This window comes from Balearica regulorum, chromosome 2 (genome assembly GCF_011004875.1).
Source record: "Balearica regulorum gibbericeps isolate bBalReg1 chromosome 2, bBalReg1.pri, whole genome shotgun sequence".
Lineage (NCBI taxonomy): Eukaryota > Metazoa > Chordata > Aves > Gruiformes > Gruidae > Balearica > Balearica regulorum.
The window spans coordinates 35,259,882-35,282,812 of record NC_046185.1 but is presented as its reverse complement, the minus strand read 5'-3'; the positions used below and the strand labels follow the sequence as shown (position 1 = coordinate 35,282,812).

The 22,931-nt window shown below is 36.8% G+C and overlaps 1 protein-coding gene across 9 annotated transcripts in view; it reads right to left on the bottom strand.

The window, feature by feature from the left end:
- The window catches only part of STAU2 (staufen double-stranded RNA binding protein 2), a 178,066-nt gene that overhangs the window by 101,993 nt on the left and 53,142 nt on the right, over positions 1-22,931 (bottom strand). For all 9 annotated transcript variants that reach the window (XM_075743885.1, XM_075743889.1, XM_075743891.1 and 6 more), the window contains 6 exons: positions 20,052-20,211; positions 16,995-17,102; positions 10,805-11,017; positions 7,189-7,326; positions 4,171-4,302; positions 97-157 (listed from right to left, as the gene is read on the bottom strand). In XM_075743885.1, coding sequence (XP_075600000.1) covers positions 97-157; positions 4,171-4,302; positions 7,189-7,326; positions 10,805-11,017; positions 16,995-17,102; positions 20,052-20,211 — 812 coding nt within the window. The remainder of the gene's footprint in view (positions 1-96; positions 158-4,170; positions 4,303-7,188; positions 7,327-10,804; positions 11,018-16,994; positions 17,103-20,051; positions 20,212-22,931) is intronic.

The following is a 22,931-nucleotide window of genomic DNA, read 5'->3' as shown; positions in this document are numbered from 1 at the left end:
TATTTACAAAAATAATTTCAATTGTGTTGAATAATCCAAATCCTACAGACACAAAGAGAAGTAAGTATAAGTATAAATTCAGAAAGCAATACTTACTGTTACTTGTTGGCTCAGGAAACCCAACATTCTGGCCGTTCCAACTCTTGTTTTCTCCAAGCTGAAACAGGTAGAAAAAGACAAATAAGTAAACAGCAAACTACTTCTCAAACAGAACATGCATGTTTATAAATTTAGTTGAAAGATTCTAAAAAGGATGACTTGGGATTGCCACATCTGCCCACAAAACTTTGCTAACACATCTTAATTTTTGTCTAAAATAGGTTATTTGAGGAATGTACCCTTCATTCATAAAGGGTACCTTTAGGCTTCACTCAGTATGTTACCAAATCAGACTTAAAATCAAATGTTTTAAGCAGCTCTCAACTGAAAACATACACAGACAACAAAGAAATTACATTCTAAACCAAGAAGATCCTAATATCTGCCTATAAAAGAATGCACAAACACTACAAAGTACTTTGGGTGTAATTTTAAAATATTTACTTTCTAGGAATCCGTTTAGTTACTGAAGTAGAAGCAAAAAAAGATTGCAGTTTTCCATTATTTTAATATATAGACTTTTTTGAGGAAGTTAATTGTCTTCAAATTAATTTTATTATGTTTATCACCAGGTATAACTCTGACACAGAAAAGGGGAAAAATTAACACAGAAGCTCAAAATGAGGCCATTCCTGAAGTGTACACAGGAAATAAGATGGCAATGTTCTAGATTTACATGTCAATGTGGATAAACAAGTCCAAACTTCTTCATGAACTAGGAGCTATTGACATCCAACTCAATGAATGTGAAACAAATGATCCTTTTCAGATTTCACTGGGATTTTGTACACAAACAGAAAACCTCACAGCAAAGCAGTCTATATGCCATGACAAAGTTGTAATCATTTGCTCTGGAAGACAGGGTTGATTGGAAAGCGGAAGAGACGCAAAGGAGGAACAGTCAGCTGAAATCTGCCTCTGCATCTCAGAGGCTGCGTTAAGGCTCTTTAGATTACTACCATGTTGCAATGCAGACTACTAGATGATATGTTTTCCTTGGGACAGAGGAGGGAGGAGTGCACTATGCAAAGTGGCTATCCCACTGATTGTTTCCCTGCCTTTCCTCATCATGTCCATCCCAATACGCTTACAGCCTAGGCAACATGCAATAAAAATGGGAGATACTTAGTGGAAAGGGAGGATAGGTATTAGAGCTGACTCTCAAACTGGTCACCTGCCTCCATGCACATTAATTTCATGTAATTCCTTTTATCTCTATTATGAGGCAGATAATATGTATATTGGAAAACATGGAAGACAACAGCTCTTCAAATGAATAAGCAATATGAAACCTACAAATATGTTTGTATTTACTGCTGTCTGTAACAACAGCATGGTTTTGTTATGAATCCATACTGTGCATCCATAACATGACCTGAAAATCAGCACGAGCACGGTGCTACTATATCCGAAGAACATTTCCAACTCTCCTCATTCCTCTCCTTTAATTATTAACTTGATCATGATGAGGAACTTAACACTAATTCACCTATCAATAAATTATCCTTAGTGCTGCTGTCTCACATGAATGCAATCTACTCTGGTTTTCTTCTCTCAAAGAGAATAAAAGTGGCAAGAAGAAACAAAAAGATGGAAGCATGCAAAAACGAAGACATTACAATTCTCCATTCTGATCCATAGAGCTAAAATTCCAATTGCTGCAAAAAGTCTCCCAGGGCACTTTCAAATTGCTCTCCTCAGGACTCTGCACAGCCATTACTGATTTCTTCCATGCATTGGATTATCTCAGAAAGGAGCAGAGCCTTTACTTTTTTACATTACCTTGATTACCTGTTTACCTGTGCTGTCATCAGCACCATGCATGGCTCTTGTAACACTTTTAGGTCTTCATTAAAATAATGAATATAGTCACACTTTATGCACCAGGGTTAAGGAAAAAACACTGAATTTGGTTTGGGGTTTTTTTTTGTTTTTTGTTTGGTGTTTTTTTTTAAGAGGAGGAGGAAGAGGGTGAAAGACCTCAGGAAGGGGCAGAGGAAAGAGAAGTTTCCTTTTTTAAAAGCATCAGAAACAACACAAGTGAAAATTGTCCATTTAGATGCCAACCTGATACGTCAGTTATTCTACATTGGGCCCCATTTTGGATTCAAAGAGAGAAACAAGTATCTTCTAATGGTACATCTTTATTGTGCAATTTATATGGAAGGAATTTTGTAAGATCAAATTGGTAAGATCTAAGGGCTATTTTCCCCTCTTCTCCAGCACAGTTTAGTTTGAGAATTAAAATGCTTTCATCTACACAAACTAACTTGTGTATCTGCTCTAAATATGTTCAGTCTGCTATATACAGAAGATAAAGCCAGATGTTCTAGATATTTTATGTCCTTAACCCCAACAAAGCTATAAAAATTTGTTCTATGATCTTGAATACTCCCGCTACATAAAATTTGAGTAGTTCACATTTTTTGGATACAGTATCATGTTTGCTTATTGTGTTCAGAATAATATTAGGCCATAGTATGCTATTATATCAATCCTGAGATATCTACATCTGCAAGTATGTAATTAAACCTGTTTTTTTGAAGACAATGCACTTGTAACCAAAAGTTTAATAAATGGAGGGAAATGTTTATTAAATGTAGCACTTTTAGCCACTCAAGTTTTTTTAAGGATTTCAACGTAACCACAAGTTTCCACTGTGTAGAGCTCTCCAAAGCAACTATGTTGTGGGCTGAATTTTTTTCAGACTTTATCTCTGAAAATTACTGAGTAAAAATATTTCAGCCAATTTGAAGGCCAAGAATGAAAACCTATGTTTTCCTATTAGAAGAAGTTGAGTTTTCTGTTTTGCTTGGTTTTTCAAAAAGCCCAACTTGGAAGTGAAGAAAAAGTTGAAACTTTTTTATCTTCTACAGCAGAAAAGTCTCAGCATCCTGGTGAAAATGAATTATCATTTGACTCTGTCATAAGCCTTTTTTAAAATGGCTATGACTGCACATAGGAACACCATCTAGCCTCCGAGTACTCTGTTTAAAGTATTGCACTCTTGTATATGACTAAGATATATAGTGGAGAACATAGTGAAGGTGAGTGTGAGTAGCATACATGGAGCTGCTCCTCTCAAAGGACAGGGAAACAGGAGGAAGTGGAGGCAAGTAACCAGTATGGCATTTATCTTTTCCTGGCTAGGGGTATAGAATGTATAGAACAGAGTATCTTCCTACTTTTTTTTTTTTTTTTAAGAAAAAGAAAGTGTGTTTCAGAAGATATATATAGATATATACTATATTCATATTTATCGTGTAGTCCTCAGAAAAGCCCAGCAGAACATTCTGTTGATCTGAGCTAGCTGGTGCAGCCACAGCAAACTTTTAAGCCATGATCAAAATACATACATCCAGCAACTCTGCATGAGAGAAGCTGTTCAGAGTCCACAGCTTAGCCAAATACCTTACCAAATATCTTTCAGGATACAAAAGGCAAAACCTTAACACCCAGTTTTGGTTACAAAACCTTCCATCAATAAACTCAAGACAGGAGATGAGTGCTAAGTTGCACATCGCTAACATGGAAATACGTACCTGCAACACATACAAATTTAAAATGTAATTCCTCTTCCACAAAAAAGAAAAAAAAAAAGACACACATTTTCTTTCAGTCATCAAACCTGAAAAGGCCATTACTTTTCTGGAATGCTTTTAGTGCATATGCAACAGGAAGAAAAACATTGACTACTATGACTATTTCATGCATGAAAATCAATAACATCATTCTTCTCAGTCCTCTCATGGATGCCCAAAATAGAATAAAAGCAAGAGGCACTTTCATCCTGATTTGTAAGTAGAAATAGTTGCATACATCACATTTACAATTTTGCACACATTATCCTCTGGAACTACATTTCTGTTCTTAATTACTCTTACAGCAAGAGCTGCACTTACTACTAACTGTAGCAATAGAGCTGTAGCTAAACAAAGGCTGGTCTCTGACAAGCAACGTTCTAAAAAAGGGGGTGCACAAGTTTAAGCTGTTCTTACTAACTGGTTAGCTGATATAGCTAACAAATCTAGACAAGGGTAAAATGTAGGCATCATAACAATTAGTTCTCACCTTTTCTGGCTGGTCTTGAAGAGGAGTAGAGGCTTTGTAACCCAGCTGTAGCAACATTGCTTCTGCTGCATTTCTTTTAGCTATTTTCTTGTTTGGGCCTGTTCCAGTAGTAATCTCATTGCCTACTTTTACCTTGAAAAGAAAACATTGATCATAATCACAATAAATGCAAGACTCCTTAATATCACCGAGTAATAATCTTGCTGACCGACCAACAACCATCAGCTGTTTTGATGACGATGCAATCTTTGAAAAGTAAGAATAGAGCAGAAGGGGACTACAATACCGCTTCACACAGAGGAGTCTGCTTAATTTTTCAGAAGGTCCCCAAACTCGTACCAAACCATACATTTTTCTGTATCAGTGCACACACAGTTGTCCCTCTCTTCCACCAGCCTCTGTGCTGGTTCATTCCCCCGATGAACATCCCTGCCACTCTTGCTCCCCCCTCTTTCTTAACACGGTAAGCGCTACAAGATCAGGCTTCCTCGTCCTTGTAGGAGTGTTGCCTGCAGCAGCTCCCCAGTGTCATCAGGACAATATCCAGAACAACAGTGACACAAACAGTGACCTAGACATTTAAATGAAAGTGGCTTCTAAAGAAAGATGAAAACCATGTTCACATTTTCGTCCCTTTGTCGCACTGCAAGGAACACAGGGGCTGGGGCTGCTTTCTTTTCTGCACTTACACCCGACAAGCTTTTATCAAAATAGTCTTTGGAAAGAAGGCTCCTTGTTGGACCTGTAGTCTGTGCTGCATGCAGGGTTTCTGACAAACAAGATGCCTTTCATAAAACCAGGAGAAATTAAAACGTCAAAATAAAGACAAATTATAGACAATGAATACGCTCAAAGAGTGAGGGTCTAACTCATTCCTTGGGTTTGGTTCCATTCTTGAACTCCTGAAGCTTTATGTGTCTGGTTTGTGATATTAGCACTGTCACTGCTATTCACTTATGCAATATTCATACCTCTTTGATAGCTGTATTTCATTCTGTCCATTAAGCCATTTTACTGGCCCAATTTTATCTTTAAACAGTTTCAAAAGTGTGTTAAAAAAAGGAAACCAAACCAAAATAAAAATAAGAAAATAGCCAAGGTGATCTCAAGATCAGATCTGAATAATCTTGAAATAAAAACTTTATCTTCTATGCAGTTCCATCATCACAATTAGAAAATAGCCAATCTGCTACAAGTTTATATGCAATAAAATTGAGGGACTTTAATGGGACAAGACAAAACGATAATTTATAACATAGCTCACAATAAATCAATGTGTTGCTATTCCTCAGACCTGTAAAACTGGTTTAGCTATTATTATAACCTCTATCAAGGATTAAAGGTCTGACTACAAAGAGAAAGAGCTTTCTGAAATTAACTTTGGGAACAGAACACCAACTAATGTCATCAGAGGTTTTCTTCTGTTTATCTAGTGGTCAGGACAAGTAATTGGATCCATTTCATCACATCTAAACTTGCTCTTTGTGTGACAGATAAAAATGAACATATTATCTCTGGATATTTTACTTCCACATTCAATTAAATTAAATGAAAACATTGTTTAAGTAGTTTATACAAAGGCTTTTTATTCTGATAAGATTTTTTGCATGTCATAATGAATCCACTGAGACTTCCTGAAGGCAGGAGAAACAGAAGTATTTTAGTGTGAAAATATCACAAAAGGGTAAAAATGGGGTATGGTGTTTAAAAGGATACATAATAAAGCAACTGATCTATGGAATTTCTTTGGCTCTTTAAGATTATCTTTTTTTAATTCAAACCAAAGATTTTGCCATTATTGAGACTCCTCCAATGGAAAACCAAATTCTCAGCCCATCTTTCTAATACAGTCCTCTTCTGACACCTCTCGCAATCATCTCTAGCTGTGGACACTCCCATGGGGGTCTGAGCAGGGGAAAAGGGATGGTCTGTGATAAGATCACTCATTTTCAAATACTTTCACGTCGCATGAAAAGTTGGAAATCCAAGTAAATACTCAGAAGTCAGATTCTGCAACAAAAGGAACCCAATATCTTCTTTTGCTTCAGAGAGAAAAAATAATAAATCTTCAAGAAAGGTGACTGAGGTCCAATGGAAATGAAGATTGCTAGCCTATCTTGATTGATATGAAGGAGAGACATAAAGATTTAGGTGAAAACATAACTAATTTTCTGGAGGAGGAGGTGCTGGAACATGATAAATTCTGCTTGTGATCAGAAGTTACATTTTGGTGTGGTTTGTAGACAACAAGTCAAAACATGTTCAGGTATGCTGTTCTGATTTGTTCCAGCACAGAACTACCCTGAGTGATAACACAAGAGAAAAGAATTCTTTCCTGTTCCTAACCTTTCTTAACCTGCTGTTGTGCTATCTAAAAAAATATCATGGTTATATCAAATCTTTGTGAATGTGCTTAATTTAAAAATTTAAGAAACATTAATGATTTACTGTTTTTGTATTAGGTCCAGAGCCTTTAACTGGACAGGCTAAAACACATGATGGAAGGTTTTTTTGTGGTATTTCAGATATGAACAAAGCCACAAAGAAACTGAAAATCTGAAAAGATTTACAGCACTATTTTGTTAAACCAAAATGTTTGGTAATATGGAGATATTCATATCCATATTTCAGAACACTTGTTTGTATTGCAATCTTCTGATCAACAACAGCAAAAAAAAAGAATTCAAAAAGACAAGTAAAAGTAAATAAATCATGAACCCTCAGGGATAAAGACAGAAACCATCAGGTGAAATAAAAATAAGAAGAGTATAAAAAATGCAAAGCCATGACAACAAAAGCATCTAGAAGGCACATAACCCAATTGCCATTTTTTTCACCAAGAGAAAGAAGAAAGTTCAAACAGGCTTTCTGATGCTGCATTTCAAACTCTTCTTGTATAACTGACCGTAAAGCAAAGAGCTAAACTCAGAGGAGTCCGCTTCATATTATGCCACTGTTTTGCTTGAGTTTGAACATAACATAGCAAGGGCATTATCTCAATGTGGCAGCAGATGATACCTGCATAACAAACTCTCGGCGGCGAGGCATTCCTCTCTCTGAGAGAAGAACGTACTCTGGCTCCTTCTCCTTTTTGGCCTGTTGGATCTGAGCCAGACGACTGATGGGATTCATTCCTTGACCGTATTCTGGTCCAGTCTAAAACAGGTTTAAAAGAAAGAAGCATTATTTCAGCATATATCCATACAACTATTACGCTGCTTGAATAAATCATTTATCAGGGTTACCTCTTCTTTAAAACCCCTCTTGAGAGAATAAGAAGTAAATTTCTTCCCATCTTCTGATCATGAGACGGATGATAAGAATGGTCAAGCTCAAAACTGTGGCAAAAAATACACACCTGTTGTCTGCCACTGCTGCAGGTAGTGTGCACATCTAGCATCTCTAAGCTACTAATGCTCTCATCTATCTATGGAGGTCCTATGGGGATGAATGAAAATTAGCAGATTCATCAGTCAATTGTATCTCACTGCCCTATTTTATGACCCTAACCCCTTGAAATAGATTGTTACAATGCTGGAACATGCAGTATGCTAAGAGGAGGTGGGTTTTACATGGAGACAAAAATATTTACCATATAATAAGGAAGCTGCCTCTCTCAGCCTTCTTGCCTCCCTTCTCAGCACTCCTGCCTTCTATCCTACAGTGCAACTAAAGGTGTAGAAGGTTTGCTCTGTTTGTGTGTCATAGGAATTCACCCTCAAAATATAGTTATGTAGTGAAGCTAGAGACAAGTATCTCCAATTGCTAGAATGCTGCATATGGAGAGCCACCCACAAGTATTTCAAATGCTTAACAGACAATAATCCTCACAGTAACATGTCAAAATATGTGGTTGGGTGGGGAGGGGATTGATCTGATGGGGAGGAAAACAGAAGGGCCAAGAGACTGGTCTGTACAAGATTATACAGGTGAAAAACTACAGTCCTTACAAACTATCCAGTTCTGAAATCCTTTTAATATGTTATGACTCAGATGGCAAATGCTCTCTCAAAGGAAATAGATATGAAAATATTTGTTTGTAGCTCCTAAGGAGAAGAGATTAAGACTCCTAAAAATTTCTCTGACGTCATATTTATCTGATTTATATACCATAACACAAAGAACAAACTTGCAAATGTAAATGGCATTTGAATGTAGAATTGTTTTTCTGTTATTGAGCTATTTCCCTTTCATGAGGCCATTTTTAGGATAAGAGAAGATCAGCCGTCATGCTTGTTTGAGCTTCTCAAATAAGAACAAACAAGTGGTCCAGAACCTAAAGAGATGATCAGCAAAGATGATGAAGGCAAAGACCAGAGAGGGATATTACATTAAGCAAACTGTGCAGAGAATCTTACATAGTGTAACTGCTGAAGTTGTTAGAGAAGATGGAGGTGAAAGACTTCAATGTGAAGCACAAGGGCAGCTGTGTGGGCAAGAAGCCAGGCAGAGACAAAATGCAGAGCAGGCTAAATACAGTGCAAGGCATAAGAAATAGCCTCATAAAGATACATATACAAATAAAAAGAAGGTATTGTTGTCACTTTTTTTTTGATGCTCAAAACATGTGCATGTTAAATTAAAAAAAATGGGCACACTGAAAACATTCCAGAAGTTTGGATATTCAAAAAAATAAAAACCTTCTACATATCCAGGTTATTTTGACTATTAATATCTCTTTCTAACAATGCCAATTTTGGATAATTCAATTTAAGATTGTAATGGTAATCGGTATATGGTAATATGAGAGATGTTTACATTATTATACCCTTAGCATCTTTCTTGAGAAAAACTCCAAAATGAGACAGCTAGAGCAAATAGCCTTTTAAGATCTTGCAGTTTTAAAGCTGCATTAATGCTGATGGTTTCCCATTCAGTAATTTTTAATGCTCATTTTTTCCTAGACATTTTTGAGAATTAGATCCCTAGAATTTCAGTAAGAGCTGGGTATCTAATTAACCTGGGGTTTGTTTTTTTTTTAAATCACTCATTCCGCTTTGAAGGCAAGTGAAAAAAGGAAGATGATGAAGTCAGTCCTTTGTACATTTTCCAAACACAGTTTTGCACTATCCAAAGTATTTGCTTATTTTAGGTGGCTTTTCTGTTGGCTGCTCCTACAGAATCCTTCACTCGGTGTACTGAGTATACAGATTTCTAATGGTCATACTTTTAGTAAAGTAAATACTGATTTACTTATTTTTACAACCCATCAATGTAACACTCGATGAGGACTGAGTTCAAGCCGTATTGGTATAATGCTGTCCAGCCTAACATAATGCAAGCCACGGACATATCATAACTCAGAAAAATTGAAGATTTTTTTTTTTAACTAACAAGAGGCAAATACAGAAAAAAGGATGAAATTTAGGTCCTAAAACTATATTCTGAAGCACAGGTTTTGGACATGAAGGTTTACTTGTTTCTTCCTGCAATTCTAGTCTCAGGGTTCCTGATCTGCATAGTATGAGGCAAAAGTGACTCTGTAACACCGGAAAGTGATCAACTCTCACCATTATTTACACTGACCTAAAATGAGTATGAAAGGCTATTAATGTGCCTTTATGTATACCTAAATGACTATCCAACATGCCATACAATAGAAAATCACGTACAAAGAGTTTAACTACTTCCTCACAAAATGATACTTCCTAAAATAAAATTCAGTGTAGCAGATTTGGCCACTTCCAAAGCCTCGTCTTCTGCACTGAACAGATGACATATTAATCTGTTTAGTTGTTCAGTGCTGAGACTACGTAGTGATGCTTCATAAATATATGGACACTATGTGACTGCTTTTGCTAGATCATTTGGAAGACTAATTACTTTAGATGACCCTTTGGTTTTGTATGAGTTTAGGATCAGTAGACAAACCAGGGCTAGTCACCACAGACTGACTGAATTGTAGAAGTAGCAATAAATATACTGCCACCAAGAATAAAAGCATCATTTAAGAAGCTTGAGCTCACAAGAATCCAGAGCCTCTAAAGGAAGCCTCATCAGTGCAACAAGAAGCATATTAATATTCTGTAAGACAGGGTATGTTTTAATGGAGAGATGCTTCAAAGTCCGCAAGTCCTCCATGGGCTGGTCTCCGGACAATTTTCTATCTGCATTTGAGAGCTAAAAAGCATTATCAAACACAGGCATGTGAAACAAAAAAACTATTGCCCTTTGGTGCTTGACAAGTGACACACTAGGCTGAGATGTCAACATACTCTTGGCCTTCTTTCAAATCTTTCAAAAATCAAAACAAATTGAAGCTGAAAACCACAAAACTCCCAAATATATCTCCATGAGGGGAAGAAGCGGGATTGTGCACCATTTCCCCATGTATCTACTATTTCATCTCTCTCTGTCCTTTTTCAAACTGGGGAGGAAGGAAAGACCAGGGACTGAACCACCACAGATGCCAGTAGGGCCTCCCAGAGGAGATGATGTTAAAAATTCACGTGGCTGTCCAGAGCTGCTTGGAGGGTTTGATGCTCCACTAGACTTGAACCAAACCCCTGAAGATTTCAGAGATGTGAGCTCCATTCTTAAGCTGAAAATGGCAGGCCTTAACCGATTTAAAATCCGAGTAACTCTGTTACATTCTGAGCAAACATGCCTAATTCTGTCAAAAGTGGACACATACCTTCAATATTGTTTTTGGACGTTTTTTAAAGTAAAGTTTTGGCTTTTCAATCACAGGAAGAGGAGGAAGTTTCTTAAGTTCTTGTAGGACAGCCATTGCAGCACGTTTCTTTGAGAGTTTCTTACTGTTGCCTTCTCCTTCTGCAGTGAATTCTCCTACTGTAACTCGTGTAACAAAACTCTTCATGTGAGGAGGTCCACTTTCTTTAATCACCTTTTAAGCAAAAATAACATTGAGTCAAATCACCCTATAGGAACATAATTTAATGCTTGTATTTCTGCAATGTACTTACTACTAACGTAGTTTTCCTGCTAATTGAAGGTGCTTAGATGGGTTTTCATAAAATCTGGACAAGTATTAATGACAGTACCAGGTTTAAGGACAGAAAATTAAGGCTAATTAGATAAAGCAAAGTTAACCATCATATTCAGTGCTTCACAGAAAATATAGTAGAACTGTATTTTCAAAAAGATTTATACAATAACACAATACACAACAATAATGCATATTTAAACCAAAGCTGCTGGTTTTTTCTTTGCAAGGTGCTTCACATACTAAAGAAATTCAATTTATGAAGGTCTACCAAGCTTTGGCTATTTCTTTACATAAACCATACTCAAAACTATATTTATATGGCATCACTTCAACCAGTTCGTAATTTTTTTCTGTTATAATTAAAACACAGGATGTTCACGCATGGTCCCAAGCTTCAGTCTTAGAGATGTATATTTTAACTCTTAGAGATGTATATTTTAACGCTGTCCTAGCCACAGGCAGCATGCCTGCTCTCAACTCTTACCTTGCCAGAGTATGCAACTTAAGAGTGACATCCCGTACATTTGAAAGGCTGTCCCAGTTTTGCCTCCACAACTCTCAGCTGTCCCTCCCAACAGTACCGAAAGGAATTATCAAAAGAGCCATTATAATTCACACAAAAGCCAATCAGTTCTGAAAAGTTTCATTTATTCCCTTATTCATTCCTTTCCAAACATAATCAGGGTGACAATGAGAAAACCCACTTGAAGTACTTCTCCACTCTTAAAAGTTACAATAATATTGAAAATAAATGAAGTTCTGAACACTCTACCTTCCTTTAGATTTTTTCTGTCTTCGTTTTCCCACAGACACACGTCTCCTTTTAGGAAGCTATACTGTTGGGATGCGTTCACCAACACATCACAGCACTGCAAGTGCTAAGATAGCCATCTCTTCATGTATGCACCATTTACTGGTCTGGACAATATCTATCAGGAATTAGAGACCTCATTTGGGAAAAGGTTCACTTATTTTGTTTGATGGGCGGAAGCAGCTACCTAATTTAATCTGTGTTACATGTAATGTGTATAAGGAGACATTAGAGCATCTGACAGGCATCTCTTTGTATTATCTTCAAAATCAATACATATACATATTTTTTCAATAGGTGAAATTACATCAAACCGTTTGTTGGAGAAGCATAATGCCTGCGTGCAAAGGAACTGAGGTAAAGGTGCTAGGGCCTTCTTGGTGTAATAACTATATTTTTAATGGGCTGAAACCTTCAACCTTAATATTATTACAACATGTTTTGTATTAAAGTTCTTTTTATCAAGGTCATGTCCCTGGCATTATTTAGTTTTGCTGCTACACTGTAATGAGGTCTCCTTAGGCTTGTATTTCTTTTTTAAGCTCTCTTTTGTGGCAACTTTGCCCAGCAAATACAATTATCACAGCATATATCAATAAAAAGACACAAAATGAAAATTAACAGACAACTTTGTCCGCATTTTCCCAGAATAAGACGATATCTGTGCCAGCATGGGATTTTTCTGTGGTAGTCCAGGAGTGTTCCCACTCTAAGATTCTAGGTAATAATTTCAGCAGGGTTTTCAAGATTGCCTCACTTGCAAGTTGCCCACTAGCGCTACACCGCACGAGAAGGCAGCGGCGCTTTCGAGGCACTGACCCGTGCTGAGCCACGGGAACCTGCGCTGCCGGCACCAGAGCTGGGACGAGCCCAGCGCCAGGATCTCCCGCTCTCAGGCACAGTCGGGCTTCGTCTCAGTGCTCAGCACCTTCACCACACCGCAGCGTTTCCCACCCTGGTTTAAAGGCGTATCTTAATCCACCCCTGTACATTGATATCCAAGTATTACAACACGCTGGCTGTAAAACACAGCTTAATTAACCTTACTAAGGTCCTTAATCTTTACGTGGTCTTACTAATACCATTATAGGTCTTACTAATACCATTATATAGGTGTTTCTACTTACATGCAATATAATGTATTAATAAAATATACAAGAACAGCTATACTGACCAGATGAAAAAGGACAACATAACTTGCTTAAGAAATATAATTGCCGAGTTCCTAAAATATTAGTTTTATGTAAGTTTTCTCATATATCCATAAATGCACACAAATATATATATTAAAAAGAATGTTAATACAAAACCAGATTATATTTTCTTATACATTACAATATATATTTCTTAATATAAAACTAATGTATTCCAGTGTGTTTTTCATCTTTTAAACTTTTAAGCATGTTACACAAGGTAAATAATTGCCTGGAAAACACTCAAAACTGTTTCTTTGTTAGTGTATAAAAGAAAAAAACCCTGTGTTGTCAATGGAATGAACCCCATAGTATTCAGCTGGGATCCGGATCAAGCTAAACATCCAAATTTGGTAATTTAGGGGAAAAAAAAATAAATTACATAACAACATTTTTGGTTAAAAGATTTTAGATCTTTTTACTCCACATGATTTCAAACAGTTGTGCTATAAGCCTAGGGACAGAAAACACTGAGAAGAAATTCAGCCTTTGGTATCCAAGAACACTATATGCATTAAACTATTTCCTCAGTTGAAAGACAGGACCTGTGGACCAAATCACGGCTAATTTAAAGCTGAGAATTTGATTAAGGGTGACAGTTCAATACACTTTTCTTTTTCTGTTCCACTGATTTAAAGAATAACTCCAGCAAGGGAAAAAACATGGGGCCAAAACACATCTAAGGTCAAGTTACATCAAGAGTGAATTTGGCTCAACTTAATGAATCCTGCTGAGAAATGGAAAACAGCAGTACGATTACAATGAAAGAGCAATGCTGCTGCAATCATTAATGAGACTGCAGGTAGAAAATTCAAAAGATTATGACAAGATTAAATGGACTTAAAAATCAAATAAAAGAGGTGACAAAAAGCAGGTCAACAAAACCATGTCACCTACATCCATGATTATTTAGAAGTTTTAAAATACCAATATATTTCCGTGTGCTCATGTGGGCAGATATACCAGATTTTCCAAGTTAAGGAAAAAAAAAAAGCCTGGATGTTTTATTAAAACTGGCGTGAGGAAGGGTGACCATCATGCAAAACCCAAATGAGAGCTGCTCAGTATGTCAATCATCCAATCTGAAAGCTTTAATCCCCAGGAAAGCAGGAGCCAGATGGGCGTGAAACTTCCTGCTAAGAACTTGCTCAGTCTCCCAGAGTCAGCAATTTGGTCTGTTCCTGGTTCAAAATACAGAATCTCTGCCTCACTGTGATAAGACTGGGACACAAGAAACTGCAACTCTTTTTCCCAGCAGAACACTGGAAGGGGATGTAGGGGCAGAAAATTTGTTGTTCAGGCACTCTTATCGCCTCACTCCTGATATTGAGAATGAGAAGAAGATATTATTGCATTTGCTATTCTAAAGAAATAATACTCCAATCAAAAAAAAAAAAAAAAAAAACAAACTTGAAAATAAAATGACAATCTGAAACACCCCAACATCTTCTCAAACCTGAAGCTGTTGACCTCAGTTATGTCTTCTAGGCTCACCCAACTCCTTACTGACAAGTCAGAAATAAAAAACATCTATGTTGCAAAAGAACCAAAAAAGCACAAGATTTTAGCCTACTGTCAAGGAAGGAATAAGAAGCAAAATGACCATTTTACAGCTATTCTAACAATTCCTGCAGCAATCAGTTTTGTATCCCTCCTTAAAAATTGTTCATTGAGAGTTCCACAAATGCCTTAGAGGAGTTGCATTTTGACTTAAAAGTTGATGAATACAGGTTAGCTAAGGATGCACCAGTGATACGTATGGAGTAAAGCTTGTTCCTTGTTAGAATTGAATTTTTCAGTTAACGATTTAACAGATAGAAATTCCTTAAAACTCATCCTAAAGTTCCTAGGCAATTTAAACTAGCCACATTACATGAAACAGGATAGACAGCAGAAGCGCATGCTCTTCCTATTCTCCACCCCTCATGCAATTCTAAGGACATGTTTACATAGAACTTTACATATCTTTATGACCATTACTTCGTTGCATAACACAGCACTGTTGGAACATTGGCTAAAGCTTCATCATATGAAGAAAAGGCAGATCATTTTATAGCTATCGCACACAAAAAAAGCTAGAGAAAGCTTTGATGACTGCCTGGAATAACACAAAACCATTTGTAAATAAAATCCTATTAGAAACATCAGATCCTGGGGATTACCCATAATTGCTTAGCAGTTTTACTGAAATATAAGCCAGTACCAAGTTTAATCAAAAGTCTATTTAAGAATGTCACCTATACTTAGATTTAAAGGCAGGAAATAACACAAAATCTGTCAGGAGAGCAAGAAACTGTCTTTTTTCAATGTTGTTAACATTCTTTGGCAAGCGACACATTAGACTTTTCCTGTACTAAGTATCTCTGCCTTCATTCTCTCCTTACCAAATGTTCTCCCTTAAATAAGCTGAAACACAGGAACGAAGTTAAGACAGACATTCAAAGCACTATCCCTCTTTTCTTTCCAATCTCCAAGCTATTCTGTGACCCATGACCATACATCTCCTTGTATTTTAATGTATTGATTTGTATGGAACTATTCCAAATACTTTTAAATACTTAAGGTAGAAAATTATGTGTGAAAACTAAAACGTTAGTTATGAGCTTCCTTTCTGAAACACGGGCACATGTTTCCATTATGTCTGATCTTCTGTAAGAGTTGTGTTCTTTCCATGTAGTTGCAAATTGATACATCAACATCCCCAGACACCCCAGTTTCACCCTCGAGATTTTACATTCTCTTAACTTTCTAATTAGTGCATATTACATAGACCATATATATGAAGCACATATGCATTTGCTATACTGAGGAATTCCTTAGTCAAAACCAATATTCTTTGTCTTTGGCTCTTTTGCCTACCTTCTGAGAGATTTCTCAGATTTCTAAGAAGGTTCAAATAGCTCATTTGACATTGGCCAATTCATGGATATGGGCCAAACACGTCAGTAAACTGCATACAGCACACTGTAAGGCATGCCACAGCATAATTTATTTTTTGGCATGCAAATATGTGCCTATACTTCAAAAGGAAAAGCACTGGAGAAAATAACCACCACCAGTATAGGCGCTACCCACGTTGTTCATATATACTCAGTTTAAATGCAAAACAAAAAGCAGAAAAATAAAACTTTAAAGAGCCACTTACATTAGCGTTTTCTGTGTTTAAAAACAAGGCAGGAAAAAAACCCCAGCTTGAAATCTGGTGGTTCTTAACACAACGTTAGATTTTTACAACTAGTTTGTCTAAGAACTTTCCTGTTACTATCACTCATTCTCCTGTAGTTAGTTCATTGATAGCATTCGAGCTATTCCAGATATTCTTTATTACTTAAGGTAAATAAAGGTGCCAGAAGCAGGCTCATAGATAAAATCATATGAAATGAGACAAAAAAAATCATAAAGGCTTAAGCAGAGATAGATAAGGAGTCAAACAGTGTGGAAGATAAAAAGATACTGATGACTTTCTGAAAACAGCACATCAGCTGCAAAGTGTCTCAATGAGAACTTTTGTAGTGTATGCCTACAGTTAAAGCAAAGACTTGGCTGACTGTTTTGAAGATGATTTCAAATCACGTTGAGTGTGGCTACTGATTCTAATCCTACAGCACCATACAGAAGATGCCTGAACTGTGTTTCTGCCATCCACTTGTTTGCAAACAGATATTAGGTCTCTAATACTTCTGAAAGAGCATCTAATTCAATAGTAAAACCCTCAGTGTCTTAGACTCTGGTACACTACGAATTTTTTAATTATAATTTGCATGAATTTAAATGTCATATTCATAATGTATTAATATTATTAACTGTGTTGAGTTTTAGTGGCAACTTTTTTAATACTTTCTTAGCAAACAGATAAATACGTAATACATACCTCAAAACTGACAGGTATATTGCGCTTCAAAGCAATTTCAAATACTACACTGATCTCAGACTTGTTTGCATCTTTGTCTTCTTCTGATTCTTTTCCTGTTTCCCCATTCTGAAAATGAAAAATACATAATCATATTACAATTTTGAGAAGATAAAAAAACCCAATATGCTTCTCCCCCAATTTCTCAAAGACTTTTGAGTTCTCCTGTCATGCTGTAAATCAGTGTTTGTACATCCATCTCAGCATCCCATTATCAGACTCCCACTGACCGTGAAGCCATATATAATGCACTTATGTTCATAATAAAGGAACACATACACATGCATTTATAAATTAATAATAGATGGTCAAATAACTTCTATGGATTTTAGTCTTATTAATGACATGGATAATAATCATCTGAATACACACTTCTTGTGTCAAACATGAGGATCAAACAGATCCTTTGACCTGTTTCTCAGTCCCTCTGTGGGTACCCCTTCCAGCAAGGAAGAAGTACAGAAGACTGTACTTCTCTCAGAAGAAATTTAGTGTATCACCCCCACACTTTGACTGGGTCACCAGGTTACAGGTGTCCTCAGCAGGTCCAGCTGGTTAATGGCCTCTCCATCGACTTCCCTCCGGGAGTTATGACCAGTGTGAAAAGGTAGTGACAGAGAACAGCTTGCTCAACACAGAACATTATTTATTTATCCATAGGAACATAACAAACAGAGAGGCTAAGAGATAAAACAACAAAAGGCACATGCAAACATTATCCTGCCTAAAATTCAGCTTTGCTTTACACTTTAAGTAAGTCTTATTTTTCTCAGACAACCACCAGCATGGGGATCAGTCAAAGAGTTATCACCTTCTGCAACCGCTGCCTTTTAGTGTTTGTCCCCCTGGCCACATCTTCCCTGGTTCTCATTCAGCTACTTTCAAACTGCAAAACTCTGATTGTTTCAAACTGGGATCTCTCAACAACCATGTAACCTTGGCCACACTCCTAATTTTTTATTAGTGGAGGTAAATATCAAAGAAACTTGGGCTGAATTAGGTGGATTCCTGCAGAGTTCCCATCTTGCATAACAAAGTCTGATCCAAATCTTCAGCCACCAGCATAGCTACAAAATGCACACCAAAGTTATAAAATAATACTAAAAAAAGCATTATGTTCTTCACACTAACAATGAAATTTATCAATCTTTTATCTACCACTTGTTAACTCTTATATAAATCTTTAAGATAATGCAGGACCAAAAATCCAGCAGTTGGCTAGAGCATGCAGACTTGGGGCAAGTTTTGTCTCATTAAACGGTTGCAAAATTTTAAGTCTGAAAAAGCAATTTACATCCCTGACAGTGATCTAGAGCTAAATACAAAACAAAACTTTATAAAGTTTACAGAACTTGCTGAAAAAAAAAAAAAGGTGCAATGCAAAGCAGCAACAAGGGTAGTCACAATGAAAATATGTAGGACCTCTAGTTTATTTCATATAATGAAATGTAAAACACCACTGAAATCAAGAATGTATGTCATTAATTATAGGACAGGCAAAGCATTGATTAGGTTCAGTGAGAAAGATCAACTGAACAGAGTTAAAAGGTCAATACCTAAAAGTAAAAATATATTTTGGGGATATAAAGAGTATCAAACATAAAGAGTGGGGTATTACTATTCTGTAGAAAACCTTAGTGAGAATCTTACTCAGTATTGTATTAAATTAAGTTTGTGTTTTATAAAGGACACTGATAATCTGAAAAGCTGACAAAAAAAGACACGAGGACGAACTACTGATTAGAATAAAACAACTTTACACTGAGACACTATGGAAGCAATCAGTTTTATAAAAGGATTCAAAATTACTTAAGCATAATCTGTAAATGTATATGGGGGAGAGATTTTTGATATTTGTTTGTTACATTTAGCAAAGATAAGAAAATACCAGTTGGATAGAAAATGAAGCTAAGTGAATTTAGGAGAAATACCTTGCAAACTATCTTTGAAATGGAGAATAATCAATCACTGTCATAATTTACATAAAATAATGTAAGGACTGTCAACAAGCCTTTAAGTCAAGAATGCTTAGGTTTTCTAGCTATACCCTAGCTTAACAAGATATGTAGAGTCTAATGTAGAAATCACTGTTTAAAATTTCATGATTAATAAAAATACATCAGTCTGGAAAATCCCCAATTGTCCCTTCTGCCCTTACACGAACCTTGGCACCATGACGCCCCTATACTCTACTTCAACCAATCTCCAGTTCTCTGGACAGCTACAGTCAGTTCCACACGATGCAGTTCTTTGTACTCCATCATGATCTAAGGCATAGTGTTACTCTTTCCAGTCACCTACAACTTTAACCCATGAAGTGGCAGAGATGTGTCTTCATGACTAGCCTGCAACCAGCTCCCTTTATCCTCAGCATGACCAAGCCACAGAGGTTTTCCTGACTGAGGACTCGGATTTAGTCTCCTACCCACAGACACCTGCCATTGAGATCCTACAAGTATCCCAAGTGGTCTTCAACTGCTGCACCAGAAACTCACAGTGCTCCTACAGGTCTTGCAAGTAGTATGTGAATGTCTCAGCTAATCTACGGTATGGTCTCCTGAAGGTCTTCCCTATTTTTCTCATAGCTAATTGTGAATTTGATTCAGTTTACATATATAACTTATGTTGGTGAACAGAAGAATGAAGTTACTTCATTAGCTCACGGGAGAGGCAACACTTACAGCATGCTACAAGAACTTAGGAAACTCAATTTGTGATGACATCATCTTCTAAAGGCCTGCACATCCTAACAGACACTGATTTAAACAGACACTAAATAGACCAAATTTGGCAAGAATGTTAATTAAAGATTTTATTTTGCTAGGTAAATTACATATATACATGGGCTATCAGAATACAAACCAGGTACGTATCGATGTTACTTATATATATTATTTACTTCTGTCTAAGTATTGTGAAAAAAACCCACTAAAAATTAAACATTGAAAAACTGGCAAGTAAATTGTTTGATTTGGTATCTTAATGTGAAGATTAGGAATAGTTTTCTGAAACACAAACCTGAGGTAATTTTTCTGGAATAGGCTCATTCTGGAGAGCTTGAAGGGCCTTCATTGCAGCATTATGCCTAGCAGCTTGACGAGTCTTTCCTTCACCAAAAAACTCGCTGTTGCCAACAGTTAACTGGACATAAAAAATTTTAGGCACTGGGCAGTGATACCTGGAAAAAAGTCATGAAAAGAATACAGCAATGAGTTACAAATTTTAACCATCAATTTTGTATAATATAGAGCAGTAGCTAGGGATAAAACATCTGTTCTCACAGATTAAGACCTAACACTCAGATACTCCTGGATTGCTCCTCAGGCAAGACTGTCAGTAACTCTAACAGCAGCTCCTACATGCAAACCAACTCTTCACCCACATTTGCAGGGCTCTTGCAACGAGCTCTACTATACTTCAGGCCAACAACCCACCTCCGCTCTCTTCTTGGTTTGAGTCTCGAGAACCATAGAATCATAGAATCTTTAAGGTTGGAAAAGACCTCCAGGATCATCAAGTCCAACCGTCAGAAGATTGTACCTAAGGAGAACAGAAACCTCCAGTGGAAGCCATGCCTGGGAGACAACTTCTGTCCCAGGAGAAAGTGGTACAGAGGAAGAAGGATTGTGAGGTGTCTCATCTGAAACTTGCCAACATAGCTCAGCTCTTGGGCACAAAAAGAAGTCACACAGCAGAGAGTGAAGGACCTGGACAACATACTTCTAGCCTCTTTTTAAAGCTTGAGTATTGAAATTGTAGAGGATAAGAAGTTCTCTTCCAAAGTGTAACAGAGGGTAGGGAGAAGCTCTTCTCCAACACTCTAATAGCCAAATATTTTCCAAGCATTGAAAGAAAAGCAGCAATCACCACTGCATTGTTTTCCTTTTTTTTTCCCTTCCTACAGAAAATTTTCCAAATATAATGGCAGGGTTTGTTTTTCTGAATACATCAGACAGACACCAAAAGAAAGATAAAGCAAAAAATTGAACATTTTCCTATGAACTGGCACAGCTATTATTCCACAAATAAAGTAGTGTCTTTATTAATATCATCAACTCTACACTCTATTTTCAGTATTAACAACCCAATCCACACTCCCTACCCTGAAACCTGTCTCTCACTAGCAGTGAATGAAGAAAGAGATGTAATGCCATTCTTGGGCTTGGGAGGTCCTGTCACAGCACTGTGAGAACTACAAACATAAGAGCTTGTCCACATAAGCCATTTCTACAGAAAAGAAGTATTCCCCCCCTGCACCACCTGACTCAGAAAAAGCAATTCAGCACAGATTATTAGTTCTAGTCACTGTTAAAGTTATAATCTTTTAAGAGAACATTTCCAAAAAGTCCTCTAATTATATTCTACATAGGTGAGGAAATTTGCTTCATACTCTTCGCTCTGTGGTCTAGTCTGCCTGTGCTCCTTCCTCAAACAAAGGCTGTTCTAACACACTGGAGATTTAGTCTTTGGAAAAATATATACCCCTCAGAAATGGTTTCTCATTTATCACAAATAACTTGTACATATTTTATGGCAACGTAAAAAAAGCCCTGGATTCCAAAAGCGTGGCCAAAAGCTAGGTCCATCACAACAAAATAAGAATCACTCAAAAGCATAACAAAGTACTACATTTTCCTTCTTCCTCTTAAAGGACCCTTATTAAAGCATGCTCTCTCCATTTTCATCTATTGGCATGGATGGTGATTTTTTTTGGTATGAAGACTTTCTGACTTTTCATAAATAATTGTAACAGATTTGTTTCAACTATAAAACAAAATAAAAAGTTTTTTCAGATAGCAGCACACTTCAAACCCCAACAAGTGTGAATAAGCGCTCCAGTCTCAGTGTCCCTGAACTTTGTGCCTAATTCTAAAAATATGTTTATATGGAAAGAGCAAAACCATAATACTGGCTCCAACAAGCCTCTGGCTATAGGGCCTTGGAGGGGTGAGCTAAGTTACCTTTACGACATGAAAAAAGTGGGTATTTACTTTGCTTTCCTGTTTACAGTTTAACACAGTTATAGGGAATTATTAAGGCCTGGAAATGCATTTGCTTATGTAACATTTTCATAAAATTATAGAATAACTCGGGCTGCAAAGGCTCCTGGAGGTTATCTGGTCCAACACAGTGCCCAAAGCAGGGCCAAGCTCTGAAGTTACACTGTCTTGTTCAGGCATTGTCCACGGTATTGGGGATATTTCCAAGGATGAAGATTCTGTAACATCTCTGGGAAACCTGTTGCAGTGTTTTGACTACTCTTTCTGGAAGAACATTACAAAGCTCCACATGCATAATGAACTCAAACACCACGGTGCCATTCGTTAACAAAGCAGCTGTCAAACCAAATAAACAGATAGTTCAAGAACACTAATTTCTAACCCACTCCACTGGGTCCTTCCTTGCTTCTGACACACAGCATTCACCTTCTGCCTCCCCCTGCTTGTAAAAGGTACAAACCAACACCAAGACACTACTAATGTGACAAAATCTACAATAAAAAAGTACAATGGCTTCAGACTGAGATTTACCTCAAAAAGAATGGTAGTTTTTCAAGTGAAAGGGAGAATTTCACCCTTTACCTTCACTTAATGAGTTTACATAAAATGCTTCCTATATCAACATTTTCCTTAGATTTATTAGTTTTATTTGGTTTGCAATACTGGTTTAGGGAATATTAAAAATAAATTTATGAATATGCAGGCAATAGATGTAAATAATAACTTGAAAGAATTTAAATCTAAGAATCAGGAACAGACCTTTGACACGAAACATAGGTCAAACTGTATTTTCCAAAATGAAAAATATTACGCTTATTTAAAATCAAGGGAAAAATAATGAAAAGCTTCATCAGTATAGTCACCATCAACTACACTTCCTCCACAGGTGGCTTAGAGC